At 36.5% G+C, this 17,731-nt stretch overlaps 1 protein-coding gene across 3 annotated transcripts in view; it reads right to left on the reverse strand.

The window, feature by feature from the left end:
* GABRB3 (gamma-aminobutyric acid type A receptor subunit beta3) overlaps window positions 1-17,731 on the reverse strand; it is a 466,981-nt gene that overhangs the window by 23,539 nt on the left and 425,711 nt on the right. For all 3 annotated transcript variants that reach the window (XM_019831992.3, XM_019831993.3, XM_011282816.4), the window contains one exon: window positions 16,060-16,197. In XM_019831992.3, the coding sequence (XP_019687551.1) occupies window positions 16,060-16,197 (138 nt within the window). The remainder of the gene's footprint in view (window positions 1-16,059; window positions 16,198-17,731) is intronic.

The following is a 17,731-nucleotide window of genomic DNA, read 5'->3' on the forward strand; positions in this document are numbered from 1 at the left end:
AAGTTATGCCAAAAACAAGGCTCTGGGTACGGAATCTAGCCTAATTTAATATTGTACTCTAAAGCATTAATATTGTTGAAGATGTCATTTAAAATGTCGACACAGAGTACCATGTCACCTTTGTGGAGGGAGAGAGCCACTCAAATGTGTCCATGAAATAATAAGCTGATATTTTAGCAACTGCAGCAGAGCTGACCTACACACATGTGCATCTCCCTCTTTAAGGTGGCCACTGTGAGGGGCTCTCCCACCATTGCCTAAAAGTTTTGTGAGCTCTCAGTGCTGCTCTTGAGTTTTTATTTTTTTATCATACTGTCTCATTCATTTATAATCTACTTTTTTCACTTCATAACACAACCTAAAACTCAAAATAGTGTTACTAATTTTCTTCCTCCTATTACTAGTCACCTTAATTATTTTATGTTCAAAAAAATGCATGAAGGGCAGAACATATATGAAAGAGGAAAGAAAAAAAAAAGAGGAAAAATAGAACTGGAACTTGAGAAAAATGTTTTCAGATTGTTTCAATAGGCAATGATTCTCATTCTGATTCTCCACAGTAAAACAAGAATATTGTATCACATGACTCTGGAGCAAAGGGTGGTGGTGTCTAAGAGTTTAGGTTCAGCCTCATGGTTTATTTGGAATATTCCTTTGGTAAGCTGATTATCTGATCAAACCCTCAGTTTCCTTGTGTTGAAATAGGGCAAGAATATCACAGTAAAAAAAAAAATAAGTAATGCTTCATCAAAATTACAAGCTATTAATCTGCAAAGTGAACTATAAGAAAATAAAACCACAGCCTACAGAATGCGAAAAAATATTTGTAAATCATATATTTGAGAAGGATCTTATATTCATAATATATAAAGAAGGCTTAAAAAAACACAACCCAATTTAAATATGGGCAAATGACTTAAATAGACATTTCTCCACAGGAGAAAGTATCCAATAAGCACATAAAAAGATGCTCAGCATTATTACTTTTTAGAAGAAAGCAAATCAAAATCACAATGAGATACCACTTCATACTTGCTAGGATGACTACAATCAAAAGACAGACATAGAAATACATGATTTGCTAATTCCACTAATGGCTACTTACCCAAAGAATACAAAAAATTGGAAAACGTATATGTATCCCTATATTTATTGCAAGATTATTTACAATAGCCATGATATGAAAGTAAACTAAATGTCCGTTCATAGATGAATGGATAATGAAAATAGACATACACACACACACAGACACACAGACACACACACACACACACACACACACACACACATTACTCAACCATAAGAAAGAATGAGATCCTTGGCATTTATGACAACATGGATGTACATAGATGGTATTATGCTAAGTGAAATAAGTCAAACAGAGAAAGACAAATGCCATATGATTTTACTTATATGTGGTATCTAAAAAAAAGCTAAATAAACGAATAAAATAAACAAACACTGCAGAAACAGACCCATAATACAGGGAAAAAACTGGTTGCCAGAGGGAAGAGGTGTGTGTGGGGGAGTGGTTGGCAAATGGGTGAGGGGAATGGGAGATACAGGCTTCCAGTTATGGAATGAATACATAATGGGGATGAAAGGTACAGAATAGGGAACATATTCAATGGTATTGTAACAGTTGTATGGTGACAGCTGGTAACTACAATTGTGAACATAGTCTAATGTATAGAGCTATGGAATCACTATGTTGTATACCTGAAACTAATGTAAAATTGTGTGTCAATTATATTTCAATATAAAAAAAGACAATAGCAAGTGTTGGTAAGGATATGGAGAAATTAAAACCTTCATGTACTGCTCTTGGGAATATGAAATGGTGCCATCACTTTGGAAAAACAGTTTGATAGTCCTTCAAAAGAGTTAAATATAGTTACTATATGATACAACAATTCCAATCCTAAGCACATGCCTAAGAGAAATGGAAACATATCTACAGAAAAACTTGTACATGAATATTCGTAGCAATCCTATTTTTAATAGCCCAGTGTTCATCAATGATGAATGGTTAAACAAAATATGATATATTCATACAATGGGATGTTATTCAGCAATAAAAAGGAATGAAGTGTTGATACATGACATAACATGGATGAAACTTCAAAGCATCACGCTAAGTGAAAGAAGTCAGTCACAAAAGGACCATATAGTGTATGACTCAATTTATATAAAATACACAGAATAAGCAAATCCACAGAAACAGAAATGAGGTTAGTGGTTGCCCAAGGCTGGGGGGTAGGTAGAGGGAAATGGGGAGTGTCTGCTAATGGGCACAGGGTTTATTTTTTTTAATGTTTATTTTTGAGAGAGAGAGAGAGCCGGGAAGGGACAGAGAGAGAAGGAGACACAGAATGCAAAGCGTGTTCCAGGCTCTGAGCTGTCAGCACAGAGCCTGTTGTGGGGTTCAAACTCATGGACCCCAAGATCATGACCTGAGCTGAAGTCTCACACTTAACTGACTGAGCCGCCCAGGCACCCCCAAGGTTTCTTCTTGAGTTATGAAAATATTCTGAAATTGAATGCAGTCATGATTATACAACTCTGTAAATACATTAAAATTATTGAGCTATATAATTTAAATGGGTGAACTTTATGGTATCTAAATTATATTTTGATAATCACTTAAAAGAAAAAAAAGGAATGTCTATTACATGTATCTTACTGGAAATTAAATGACTTAATTTATATTAAGTAACAAACTTACTATCTGGCCCCAAATACACATTCAGTAAATACTGAATGTTGCTGCTTCTTCCTTTCCTTTTCTTCCTCTATGGTGCCTTCTATGCTCAGGATTCTATAATCTAAGAATTCTTACCATTGAGCATTAAAAAAAAATGTGCGGTAGTTTTAAAATTAAGTTCAAAAGGTAAAGGTAGACAAGATTTTTTTTTTTTTTTTTGCAAAGGAAGTGCAGGACAATGAATTTCTGAAGATATCTGGCTTCTGTGGTGAGACATGTTTGATAGGTCAGGAGCCCTTAAAGGAAAATGATTTCATATTAGCAAGATGAGATAGCTAAGCTCTCATTTAGCACTGAGAGTAAGCTTGCTTTGGTCCCACCATTTTGGACTGAAGAATTAGTATTTGTCTAGGAAGCAGAGATGAATTGTCTCTTAGGATCCTTCTAACAAAAATCAGTAGGAGGAAAAAAAGAATGGGAATTTGCCTCTAGAATTTAAGGTTAGATTATATTGTAAGTAAGATAGAGATGATAATTCCTTCTTTTAATATTTCATATAATACTTTCTCTAGACCTCTAGTAGATGTTATTTATAGACTCAATGGACAGTAAGTTGATCAGAGGGCTTTAGTTCACTAAAGCATGGATCTCACAATGGACTTTAGAGAAAATTAAGTGAATGTATTAACAATGTGACATGCAGACTTTAAAAATATTTGTAATCTGGGGCGCCTGGGTGGCGCAGTCGGTTAAGCGTCCGACTTCAGCCAGGTCACGTTCTCGCGGTCCGTGAGTTCGAGCCCCGCTTCGGGCTCTGGGCTGATGGCTCAGAGCCTGGAGCCTGTTTCCGATTCTGTGTCTCCCTCTCTCTCTGCCCCTCCCTCGTTCATGCTCTGTCTCTCTCTGTCCCAAAAATAAATAAACGTTGAAAAAAAATATTTGTAATCTGTCATAAACATTAATGAAAAGCACAATTGCATTTTGAAAATTGATTTTTGAAGAATAGAAAATTCACATATCTTAACAGAAATGTTCATTATCATTCATTTTGGAATTCTTCTCTTTTTCTTTCTTCTAATCTTGGCAGAAGTATTTTGAAATAAACCCCGAAGATATCAGTCCAAATGTACCCCAGAAAAAAGGAAGAGAAATAAAAACATGACACAATTAAAGAAGCATATTAAAAAACATGTTTTTCATGTATCTAGCAAAAATTTCAGTCTTTTAGCTGAAACAAAACTAAAAAGTTAGGAGTAAATTTCAGATATGGCAAAAACTGTACATCCCAAACTTTGCTGGTTAGCAGAATATACATTCAAGACCAATGCAAAAGATGAAGTCTCAATCTGGTGATCTTGAGTCCAGAGTGATATTTAAAGAGCTCTTAGATTATTAACTAGTTGAATATATTTATTAAAATAAATGTAATGTAATATTTCGTTTAACCTGATTCCCTTACTGATATTCAAGTGCTTCCCTAACATTTCCACAGCTTTTTATTGTTACAACCAGAGTCAGATCTCCTTTGAGCTTTACAGCACTTCCCTCTATTGCACACTGTTCAATATAAGTGTTTCCTCTACATAACATTATTGGAAAAATCCAAAATTATATTTTCCAAAATGTGATTACAAAATGTATACTATTTTTTTTTCTTTTTTACTCTCATGTATTAATAGTCTAAACTAAGTAAGAATTAAATATTAAAACAACTGTAAATTTTTCTGAAAAAATAGAGGAGTGGGAAAAAAAAACCATGGTGTTTGAGTATTATAGATAGGTAGCACTTCCACTGGAAACAACTAGAGGAAAATGGACAAAATTTAAATATATCTCCTTGAAGGCACTGGAGAAATAGCAAGCTAGTAAAAATGTGGGGCAAGTTCTGGGAGAAAAAGAAACAGAGAGGTGAGCCACATTTCAGGTAGCTGAAACACATACTTTCTAGAAGAGAAAGATGAGAAGCTAATTAGGACATCTGACAGATCATGGACTAAATGAGCAGAAACTAGGGACAGAAAACAAGTAGGGATTCCAAAGAGCTTTGTCCAAGAAGTCAAGATAAACCAGAAGGATTAACCCATATACAAGGACTGAATCTGAACTCAACATCACCTGTCCGGGATTGCTAATGCCTCTAGTGTCTGACAGAGGTAACATACATTCACTTTGAGGAAAGAAAACATCATCATAAATTTTGAATTATATCCACAATTTCCCCATGGATAATAACAGATTAAACACAAATAAGGAGGAAATTGTTGGACTGAAAGATGAGTCAGAAGAAAATTTCCAGAGTGAAGCATGAAAATAAAATGAAAATTCCAAAAAGGGGGCTGAGATATTCAGAAGATACAGTGAGATTTGTGCTGGAGTTATAAAACTGGAATTGAGACTGGGATCCTAGAAGAAAACCACAGGGAGAGAATAGAGCAAAAGCAGTGATGACTAAAAATGCTCCAAAAGTGCTGAAAGACCAAAGATTCAAGAAGATCTATAAATTCCAAGAAAATAATTACAGACAAAACCATATCTTGGTACATCATAAATACCAATGAAATCAAAATCAAAGAGAAAAAAATTAAAAAAAAAATCCTAGAAGGGGAAGAAAAACAAATTAATTTGAGAGCACCAATTAGACCAACAAGTGTCCTCTCAATATAAACAGTGGAAGCCAGAGACAATGAAATAATATCTTCAAATGGAAAAGAAAAAAAACTGTCAACCAAAATTTCTGGAACAATCCTACAAGAATATATAGGTCATACATGGTTTTGAAAAAAAACCTAGAAGAAATTTGTGACCAGGAGACTCAGACTAAAGAAAATATTTTTCAAATGTTCTTTAGGCAAAAACCAAAACAAATCAGAACAAAACAAAAAACAAAAATGTTTTATAGGCAGAAGGAAACATTCACAGATAGTGACTTAGAGATAAAATAAATAACAAAGAAAACAGGACATTTATAATTATATCTAAGTGAACATATACTGCATTTAACAATAATAATAATATCATATAGGGTTTTAAATACATATATATATAAAGTTATAATATATAATGACAATAGCATATGTAGGTCAAATGAGGAAATAGTTAAAATGCACAAAGGTCTCTACAGTGTTTGGGAAGAGGTAAAAAGACCATCTCAGATACATTATCAGAAGTAATAAATACTTTAGCAAGGCCATTCAATATAAAATCATTGTGTTCTTATATATATCGCAACAAAAAATAATGCTAAAAATTTTTAGCATGTATACTTGCATCAGAAAAATATCAAACATCTAGAAAAGTTTAGCAAATATGTACAAGATTTTTATACAGAAAATCCTAAAATGTTATTACCTCAAATTAAAGAAGACCTAAGTAAATGGAGATAAAATATACTACAGATTGGAAAAAATTATAATAATATGCCTTTCACCAAATTCATGTATTCCTAATAAAAAGCCAAAGCACTTTTTCGGTGAAAATTAATGATCTGATTATAAAAGTGACATGGAAATATAAGGACCAAAATAATCAAGTTAAAAATAAATAACAAGTAAATAGTAAAGTCGATTGTAAACAGTAAATAAAGGATCTGCTCTACTTAAAGCTACAGTAATTAACACTGTGAGTTAAGGGTACAAGATAGATAAATAAACCTATGATACAGAATATAAAGTTCAAAAACAGATCTATGCACATTAAATTGATGACAAATGTGTTGCTGTAAAACAAATGGTGCTGTGGAAAATAATAAAACCTGACCCATACTTCACACCATTCACAAAAATCAATTGCATGTGGACTGTAGGTTTCAATGTAAAAAAGTACATTTTTGTAACACACTGTGACCTATAGCCAGCTTGCATCTAAAATCTATAAATAACTCAAATTAATGACAGATAATTCACAAAAAAGAATTGCACAAGTAATTCACAAAGGAGGATCTCCAAATAACCAATAAAGACAGGTGCTCAATCTCACTAGTACTCAGAGAAATGGAAGTTAAAACCACAAAAAACCACCCAACGCCCAGCCAGTAACTTCCATGTGAAATGTTGGCAAGGATGTGGGCAAAAGGAACACTCATGCATTACTCGCATGAACTTAAATTGGCAGAATCACTTTGGAAAACAGTTTGGCATGATCATTAAACTTCAACATTCACAATTACACTTCCAGGTATACAGTCAATGTTTGCCTGTGCATATATTCACATACACACACAAAAACAAGTACAAGAGTGTTCACAGTAGCATTATTCATAAATCTGTACCCACAATAGAGTGGATAAATAAAATGTGGTGTAATTGTATAGTAATATAGCAAAGAAAATAAATGAAATACAGTGACATGGATGGATTTCATAAACATAATGTTCAGTTAAATTCAAACTCTATTATCCCATCAAATAAGGTTCAAAAACACAAAATTCAAAAAAAAACACCAAAAAACAAAACAAAACAAAAACACAAATTTCATTATATTGTGACAAGATAATAGTTTTCTTTGAGAAGGAGGGAGGAAAGGGTATTAGGTAGAGTCATAGTGGGGATTTTGGGGTTCTGGTAACATTCTACTTTTTCACCTAATTGCAGTTATAGGATTGCTCACTTTCTGGTAATTCAGTTAGCTTTGCATTTATATTGTAAGTATTTTTCTATATGTGCTCATACAGAAAAGTTATAAAAGTTATCATTAAAGTAAAAAAAATCTAACAATCTATGTCTTTGTATAAAATTATAAAGCATGGAAAAATTCTAACCATTTTTAGGAAGAATGCTTTGTTAAACATTTTTAAGAGAATATTTCAGACCTCAACTTTTAAATGATTAAGAATTGTCAATCTAGAAGAGGTTTAAAAGTTAGGTTCAGCAAAGATTTCTTACATTATTCCTAAAGGCTTATATAGAAGGCCAATCTTTTTTCTTTTTTTCAGATTTCAATCCAAAGAATTTCTAAGACTAATTTGTTTCCACTTATTTAAAAAATACTTTTCAGTATTTTCTGATATTCTACCATAGATCCCTAATGGATCTCACAGAAGTAGATGACAGATTAAATACAAATACATTGACTATAGTAAATAAATTTATTTTAATGGTTAAAGGAGAAAGAGAATGCCATGTAGCTCACATCTAGGTATCAAGTTGCAGGAGGGAGAGAATCCCCCACCCTTGTATTCTTTCTCTTTTTTCTTCTGTCTCCCTTTTAATCTGGCTTCCTTTTTCTTAGAAAGCCTTACTCAGGCATGTTTTCAGATTTGGCTTAATCCTATAGATTGTAGGTGCCAAGGAATAATCTGAGAACTCTCTTCATATACCCTTTCATTAAAAAGTATGAGATCAAGCTCAGAGCCTGGAGCCTGTTCCAGATTCTGTCTCCCTTTCTCTCTGCCCCTCCTCTGCTCACACTCTGTCTCTGTGTCTCTCAAAAATAAATAAACATTAAAAAATAAAAAAAAGTATGTGATCTTGCCATATGCAATAACAAAGACAGAGACAAATACCATATGATTTCACTTATATGTGGAATCTAAAAACAAAACAAATGAACAAACAAATGAACAGTGCAGAAACAGACATATAAATATAGAGAAGAAACTAATAGTTGCCAGAGGGGAAGGGGAAGGAGATGGACAAAATGGGTGAAGGGGATGAAAAGAAACAAACTTCCAGTTATGGAATGAATATGTCACAGGGATGAATATGTACAGCACAGGGAATATAGTCAATGGTATTGTAATAGTGTCGTATGGTGACATGGTAGTTACACTTGTGGTAAGTATAGCATAGCGTATAGAGAGTTGTCAAATCATTATGTTGTACACCTGAAACAGGTGTGTACACCTGTAAAAATGTGTGTCAACTGCTTTAATTATTAAAAAAAGTAAATATAATTCTGGATCAATAAGGAATACTTGTAATAGATCCAGGACTTCCCGGGAAATCCAGTAGATTGGAACAACGAATGACACACAATAAGCCTAATTAAAATAATTTACTTTCTTTTTTCTCTTCTCTGACTTTTTTTTAAGTTTATTTATTTATTTTGAGAGAGAGAGAGAAGGAGAGGGGCAGAGAGAAGGAGAGACAGAATCCCAAGCAGGCTCCATGCTGTCAGAGAGCAGCCCGATGCCCCACCCCAACTCACAAACTGTGGGATTGTAACCTGACCTGAGCTGGGATCAAAAGTCGGATGCTTAACCAACTGAACCACCCAGGTGCCCCCCTCCTCTCTGACTTTCAAGAAGAATCTATATTTGGGACTTGGGCATTTTGTGAAAACAGTGAGCACCAATTTATGAACCAAAAAAATAATTGAAAATATATTTATTGCATGCCTGACATATATGAGAGTGGCAGTAATAATATTTGACAGAAATTAATAATATTTGACAGTTGATAAAGGAATGATACAGGTAGAGTGTAATACCAAGTTTTCCAAAGGAAAGATAATTGACAGATATGCTCAAGGAAAGCTAAGTGGAGGTGTTGGTGGTTGAACTGTCCATTGATAAACATACAAGATTTGGATAAGAAAAACAGGAAGAAAATATATCAAGTGGAGGCTATAACAGAAGTGAAAGTCTTTAGGCAGAATGCAGGAGCATATGCTTCGAGGAGAGTAAAAGAGTTAGATGCAACAACTATCAGGATGGCTTCATACTGGGGACATTTGTGAGCTAAACTGAAGAGACAGGTTGGTGCAACATATGGATTCAAGGTCAACGAGTATTAATCGTACTCTGCAGACAAAGGGTAGTCATCAAAGCATTTGGAGCTGGGTAATGGCTTCATGCAAACAGTGTTCCTCAGCTACTAATCTGGTAGCAAAGTGCAGGATGAATAGGAAGGCAGAGGCACATTTCTTGCCACCAAGTATTTCTGGGTATTGTATGAAGCAATTGTAGGGCCCTGGGTTGGGATTGTGGAGGCCTCCGATCCCATTATCAGTTTTTGGAAACCTGCATAAAGCACTGTTCATCAAGAACACATGGCCTATTAACATAGGCATGTGAAGGAGAGAGTGGCACAGACTCTAAAAGCAGGCACTGTGTTCATTGTTTGTTATCCCAACTACATATTCACCTGTTTTGTAAGAACCCTTATAACATTAATATGTAAAATTGATGAAAATGATCATTTAAAATAAAGCATAAAAAGGCTAGTTTTTAAAATCTTTGTCAAAATGCATTAGGGGTACTTATTCCTTAAGAAACATGGAATCGTCATCCTTTCTAGCTTTACTATGCAACTTTGATCAAATTATTATCATGCTTTATTTATGTGTATTTATTTTTGAGGGAGAGAGAGAGAGCAGGGTAGGGGCAGAGAGAGAGGGAGACATAGGATCTCTGCTAATAGCGCAGAGCCTGATGTGGCACTCAAACTCAGGAACCAAACCTCGAGATCATGACCTAAGCCAAAGTTGGATGCTTAACTGACTGAACCACTCAGGGGCCCCAAATTGTTATCATTCTTGAACTTCAGTTTTCCTAAACTTTAACTTGGGCTAATTTATTTGTCTATTACCAGTCTTCAAGGAACATTAGTGAAAAATGCTTAAAACAAGGTGCTATAAATTATAATACAGCATGCCATTATGGTCAGAAGTTAGAGTAATGTAGGCTTGCTTCATTTTCTTTCGAGTTTAAAAGGGTTTTTTTCCAAACAAAACAAAACAAAATAAAACAAAACAAAACAAAACTATTTATTGAATAATGGTAGTAACTGAATAATTATTTGTTAATATGAACTAACTCAGTCATTTCTTTGTTGTCTTTAAAATACACCAACGGGGGGGAGGGGCGCTTGGGTGTCTCAGTCTGTTTAGTGTCCGACTCTTGGTTTTGGCTCAAGTCAGTGAGATAGAACCTTGTGTTGGGCTCTATGCTGAGTGTGGAACCTGCTTAAAATTCTCTCTCTCCCTCTCCTTCTGCCCCTCTATCTACCTCTCAAAAAAAATAAAACACACCTATGGAACACGACTCCCTTTTCCTAAGCAAAGGGGTACTTAATTTCCTCCCCAGGTACAAAGAGGTTTTATATGTATTTTTTAAAAAATGCATAATATTTTAGTACATTAAATATTTGAATATATAACTATAGAAAGCTTATGAAGGAAATCGAAGAAGATATAAAGAAATGGAAAAACATTCCATACTCATGAATTGGAAGAATAAATATTGTTAAAAGGTCAATACTACCCAAAGCTATCTACACATTCAATGCAATCCCAATCAAAATTGCACCAGCATTCTTCTCGAAGCTAGAACAAGTAATCCTAAAATTCATATGGAACCACAAAAGGCCCGAATAGCCAAAGTAATTTTGAAGAAGAAGACCAAAGCAGGAGGCATCACAATCCCAGACTTTAGCCTCTACTACAAAGCTGTCATCATCAAGACAGCATGGTATTGGCACAAAAACAGGCACATAGACCCATGGAATAGAATAGAATCCCCAGAACTAGACCCACAAACGTATGGCCAACTCATCTTTGACAAAGCAGGAAAGAACATCCAATGGAAAAAAGACAATCTCTTTAACAAATGGTTCTGGGAGAACTGGACAGCAACATGCAGAAGGTTGAAACTAGACCACTTTCTCACACCATTCACAAAAATAAATTCAAAATGGATAAAGGACCTGAATGTGAGACAGGAAACTATCAAAACCCTAGAGGAGAAAGCAGGAAAAGACCTCTCTGACCTCAGCCGTAGCAATCTCTTACTCGACACATCCCCAAAGGCAAGGGATTCCCTTGCCTTTTTAATTTAAAAGCAAAAATGAATTACTGGGACCTTATGAAGATAAAAAGCTTCTGCAAAGCAAAGGAAACAACCAACAAAACTAAAAGGCAACCAACGGAATGGAAAAAGATATTTGCAAATGACATATCGGACAAAGGGCTAGTATCCAAAATCTATAAAGAGCTCACCAAACTCCACACCCAAAAAACAAATAACCCAGTGAAGAAATGGGCAGAAAACATGAATAGACACTTCTCTAAAGAAGACATCCAGATGGCCAACAGGCACGTGAAAAGATGTTCAGCGTCGCTCCTTATCAGGGAAATACAAATCAAAACCACACTCAGGTATCACCTCACGCTAGTCAGAGTGGCCAAAATGAACAAATCAGGAGACTATAGATGCTGGAGAGGATGTGGAGAAACGGGAACCCTCTTGCACTGTTGGTGGGAATGCAAATTGGTGCAGCCGCTCTGGAAAGCAGTGTGGAGGTTCCTCAGAAAATTAAAAATAGACCTACCCTATGACCCAGCAATAGCACTGCTAGGAATTTACCCAAGGGATACAGGAGTACTGATGCATAGGGGCACTTGTACCCCAGTGTTTATAGCAGCACTCTCAACAATAGCCAAATTATGGAAAGAGCCTAAATGTCCATCAACTGATGAATGGATAAAGAAATTGTGGTTTATATACACAAGGGAGTACTACGTGGCAATGAGAAAGAATGAAATATGGCCTTTTGTAGCAACGTGGATGGAACTGGAGAGTGTGATGCTAAGTGAAATAAGCCATACAGAGAAAGACAGATACCATATGGTTTCACTCTTATGTGGATCTTGAGAAACTTAACAGAAACCCATGGGGGAGGGGAAGGAAAAAAAAAAAGAGGTTAGAGTGGGAGAGAGCCAAAGCATAAGAGACTGTTAAAAACTGAGAACAAACTGAGGGTTGATGGGGGGTGGGAGGGAGGGGAGGGTGGGTGATGGGCATTAAGGAGGGCACCTTTTGGGATGAGCACTGGGTGTTGTATGGAAACCAATTTGACAATAAATTTCATATATTGAAAAAAAATAAAGTTAAAATAAAGTTCTAAAAAATACATAATATTTTAGTACATTAAATATTTGAATATATAATATCATAAATTTTTATAATATCTCTTTTGCAGAAACAATTCATTCAATAAGAGTTCACATACTTAGTGATGGTCAGATTTCCTCTCCTAAATTCAATAACCCCTCAGGTTTCAAACTATTGAGTGGGCTAGGTACTGGAATGTTTTATGGATACAAATATGAACCCAAGACAATCCCTACTCTTAAAATCCTCTGATAAGTAATTAGAAGCCCAATCATTCAGGAGAAGAATGTCATAAATTTTCCAATATATACAAAGATCTGGTCAGCTGCTACAGTATCTATTCTCAGACTCCTCAGAATATGCTTCCTTCCTGATCCCACATTTTAGTTAGTGAGAGCTAATAAATGCTTACTATAGGCACTATTCTAGGCTATTTGTTTATACTAACTCATGTATTCCTCCCAACAACCCTACCAATAGCTATTATTAATATCCCTATTTTTCAAAGTGGTTAAATAAATTGCCCTGGGTCACACTGCTAGCAAGTTTCAGCTAGGACTTCTCCAGCATCTGTGTTTTAAAACCCCAGACATAGTGTCTCTTGAACATATTTAAGTCAGCTCTATTACTGTGGCTTAATTCTCACTAAACATTACTTTACACAGTGGACTATGTGTCATCATCAGGGGAATATTGCTGAAACATGAAGGCCTAATGAGAAATCCCAGGAGACTAGACACTCCTTGTTTCTCTCTTTGATACCAGGCCCAGTCCCACAACCAGTTCATGTCAATTGTTGAGTGAATATTCATAACTTGCTTTTGCATGTTCTCTTCCCTGTAGCCTAAACCTCATGTTACCCTGGAGATGGACTAGGACAGTTTCCTGTAGGCAATCACAGCAAAGGACCTTCTGTAAGATCCCCAAATTGGCAGGACAAAGGTTAGGAGGGTAAAACAAAATTTCACTTGCATGATAGTGAGAATAAATATCTGAAATTTTGCACCTTATATGTTTTGTTTGCCTCCCCTGAGTCTAGCTTGCCTCCACCCATTGTCCTGCAGATTCATGTGGCTGCTCTGTTTTTTACCTCCAGGTGGAAGTAGAGGTGGAGAGCATTACATTTAATCCTCATCATGGACTCTGGCTGGTCCAAATAAACTTCCAGAGTTTGTTCTTAACTAATCCTTTTTTGAGAATTCTATCAGGCTACAGAATTCTTCAATCCTATAGCCTGATTGACTGATCAATCCTGTTGACTGATCAAAATCTCTTTAATTAAGAACACTTGTGGAAAGGAAAACAAATCAGTGTAACATTTAATTTTAAAATATTTTTTAACAATGTAGCTTATGCCACTTCCTTATGAATTGACCAATCAGACTAATTTTAAACTGCAAGCTCTTTAAAAAAAACGTTATTATTGAAGTATAATTGACACACAATATAAAGTGCAAGCTCTTTGAAAGTTGGGAGGTTTGTAACTGACTGATATGGAGTCCCTGGCTTATATCTTGCAAATGCCAGAACTTGGTAAGTACTAGAAAGAAGACATTGTACTTCATTCTGATGGGCTGATTGCTCTATGCATAGTTTAAATATTATCCCCCACATCTGTAGTGTCTATTTGGGAGACTTTCTGCCATATAAATACTTCAAAGAAAGACAAAGAGTGCATCTAGAAAAAAAAAGGCCTCTTAGTGGTTTTGAGGTAGAGGATTCAGGAAGGCCATTCTAAATGGTTGCATTTTCCTATGGAAGCACTGCACACAGACCTCATCCATCTTTTTGATGAGGCTGCATGAAAATGCAGTAAGAGATCCTCAAGGCAACATACTAATGGCCACAATGGCAATTTTCAAGACCAAGGCAGGCTTGGGAAGATTATTCCACTGAGAGAACACTACTCTTATGTTCTGAGCAGAACATCTGCACATATCACTTGTAGCATGGAACAATTTGAATCCTGGTTCTAAAATCAGTAAAGCATTTTATCCAATTCATCACAGGGCAGATTTCTTGGTTGTAGAAACCATTGCTTAACAATAAGCCAATGTATTTGCTGGCTCTTACTGTCCATCTGACGTGAGTGCCTCTAGAGACTACAGGGATATCTGCAGCACCTCTTGCAACAGAGGATAAAATGGCACTGCATAAAAATGAGCCAGATTGGTGTCTTAAGCATTCGGGCTTTTGTCTATACTTAGCATGTCTCATTGGTTCTTAGAAGCTGGGGTAGAGAGGAGGGAAGTTGGTGCTTGACTCATTGTTCATTTATCCAGGGACTATTGCTGCATGCCTAGGACATGTCAGGCATTATACAAGATGGGGATGGGATTAGGGGTAAACCATAACCAGGACAGGCCCTTCCTAATGGAGATGTATCCTTGAGGTGAGAGGCACAGCAGAGCAGTATTGTGGCAACACAAAGCAGCCACTTAATCCAGCTTGGGGAGGCAATGTGTAAGTGTGTAAGCAGAGCAGAGTCCAAAAGTCTTCCCAGAGGAAATGGCATCTAGACTAAGCTAAAGAATGAGTCAGAGGTGACCAGGCAAAGGAGAGGCAGGTGGCTGTTGGTCACAGGCATTCCAGCCAGAGGCAAAAGGCAGAAAGAACAGGGGCTTCCTTGGGCTTTATGGATGCCCTCACAGAACTGGAGCTGATTGGCACCCACTTGTCATTGTTCAAGCTATACTGACAGGAGAAAGCCGAGGTGGAAGGTTCCAGCTCTGTCTTTATTTAGCATTTTCAACCCAGAGTTTGTGGTCTTTATAAAACCTTACTGATTAAAAAGGACTTTTGTTTATTACCTCAATTACAATATATATAGAAGGAATGCAAGGGTAACAAGAAAACACTGCACAATGTTAAAATACACATAGTTGTACTTTAATGAAACCTCAGCAAGGACAGACAGGATAGCAGAAATTACCTTCTCAATCTTAGATTTCAATCTTAGAAATCTTAGATCAGTTTCAATCTAGATAGTTGAAACAAAGATGACAATGAAACCCAGGCTGGGGCAACCTTAACCAGATAGTGTAAGGAGAATATGATCATATTTCAAGAAGCATCACTCACTGAGGGTGGCCCAATTTCTTGGACCACCAAGGCTGCTACCCCAGAAGTGGGGTGAAGTTATCTTACTTCTGGGAGGGGAATAGCACTACTTCCTCAGATCTTCCTACTTCTCCTTCCTCCCTTCCTGTCTGCCTTCAAGGCTATCACTGGATTTGTGTATGCCCAGAAATGAGAGTTTCTTATGTTACCATATGTGGGTTGGTTAAATTCACCCTAGCTTTTTAACTTCTCAGTAACTATCCCCTGAATGCATCTCCTTGTGAGGTGATCTTTCCTTCCCATCAAAGTTTACCAATCCCTTTAGACACAGAGAAAAGGAGTACCTAAGATGATGAATTACTGATGACAGTACATCTTTGAATGACCAAGTTCTGTGAGTAAGCTGCATGGTTTCATTACGAGACCATCACTGCCTAGGCTTCCAGTGAGTGAACACAGGACTCACCTGTGGCAAAGACGACATTCCTTGAGACCAGACGATGCTCCACAATAGAGAACTGAGGGAGCTCAATCCTCTCCACTCCAGTGACAGCCTTATCACCTCCACGCCAGTAAAATTCAATGTCATCTGTGGTATAGCCATCTGCCATGAGAGAGAAGTGGGGACATGACAGAAATGAAGAATCTTCATTTTGTTTACATGCAAGCCTAAAGAAACTGTAATTAATAAAATGAAATAACAGCTTTCCCATATTTGAAGTAGATTTGTCCCATGTGCTTAACTATGAGAAAAAGCATCATCAAAGAACTAACTTTCGAATATTTTTGGTTACTACCTCTGCTGTTTCATTCAGACCACAGTAGCACTGAGAAGTAGAGGAGCTGGGGAGGCTGAATGCTCTCACCAGAATTCTGTTTGCAAAGCCTAATCATAGAGTTGGACTGGATGTTGCATAGAAATGAATTTAAAATATATATTAACAGCACTGCAGAAGATGGTTGTAAGAAAAAAATTAAACCTCAAGTATAAGGAATTCTGGAAAAGCAACTCCTCTCAAAAACTATGACAAAGTTAAAACACTGAGGGTGAATTTAACATGTTGAAGTTTGATAACATTAGAAAATTTCAGGGCAAAGTAGAGTCCTCCTTGGTATTTTTATATGGTTTCATCAGACGTTTCTGGCTATGAGGTCTGCCATCTTTAGAAATGCATTTGGTTGGGATACTATTGGACCTTAGAAAGGGTAGTATTTATTACCCAGATTATAGCTCCAAGCCCAGATCTTAGCATAGTGTACATTGTTCACCTTGTAATAAATCAACCAATGCTTGTTCAGAATGAGACAATAGGACAATCAAATCTGATGTTTCTGGCACCACCCAAGAGTCTTCCACAGAATTAAGTTAACTTTATTAGTAAGGTTGATTAAAACTTAGACCTAGAGAAAAATATCCTATCAGTATAACAGACTTTTTTTTAATTTGAATGTGTAATACAATGTAAGGCAGACACTCAATATTTGACAAATAGGCCAAGCTATGGGCATGACTGCTCTCCATGGCAAATGTCATCTCCCTTGTCCCATCTTCTGCCTTCTCTCCTTGGATCTGGTGGTTACAACTTTTGTCTCCTCCCTTCTCTCTGACTTCCTTACATTCCATTCACATCTGGCAATCATGACAACAGTTCATAACACACACATCTTACCAAGCCACTCTTCTGCTTAAATCTCTCAAATATTTCCCAATACAATTAGTGAAATAAATCCAAAGTCCTTACAAGGATGTGAAGAATCTACAGAACTGGACCCTGTATGTATTGTGAGTACATCCACTCTCTTTCTCTCGCTCACCCAGCCTGGCACCACTGGTCTTCTGGCTGCAGCTCAGACTGCATACTGTGCCCAGTAGTGCGTCCCTCCCCCTTGTGTGGGGGCTCACACTTCCCCACATTTCCATCTTGACTTAAATAAAAACATTTGTATATGTGTGTAGTCAGGTCACCAGAAAATCCTTTCTTCCACTCAAATGCTTTAACTATGGATTTTCTCTAATGGCTCCGAAGTGAAGGATTATTCCTGACTTTCTGAGGAAGTTGATAACAGACCATCCTACCCATTCTCCCCCTCAGTTCAAACATCACAGTAACAGAATCTGCACCCTCTGAGGCTACTCA

The sequence above is a fragment of the Felis catus genome, chromosome B3, assembly GCF_018350175.1.
Source record: "Felis catus isolate Fca126 chromosome B3, F.catus_Fca126_mat1.0, whole genome shotgun sequence".
NCBI classification, from domain to species: domain Eukaryota; kingdom Metazoa; phylum Chordata; class Mammalia; order Carnivora; family Felidae; genus Felis; species Felis catus.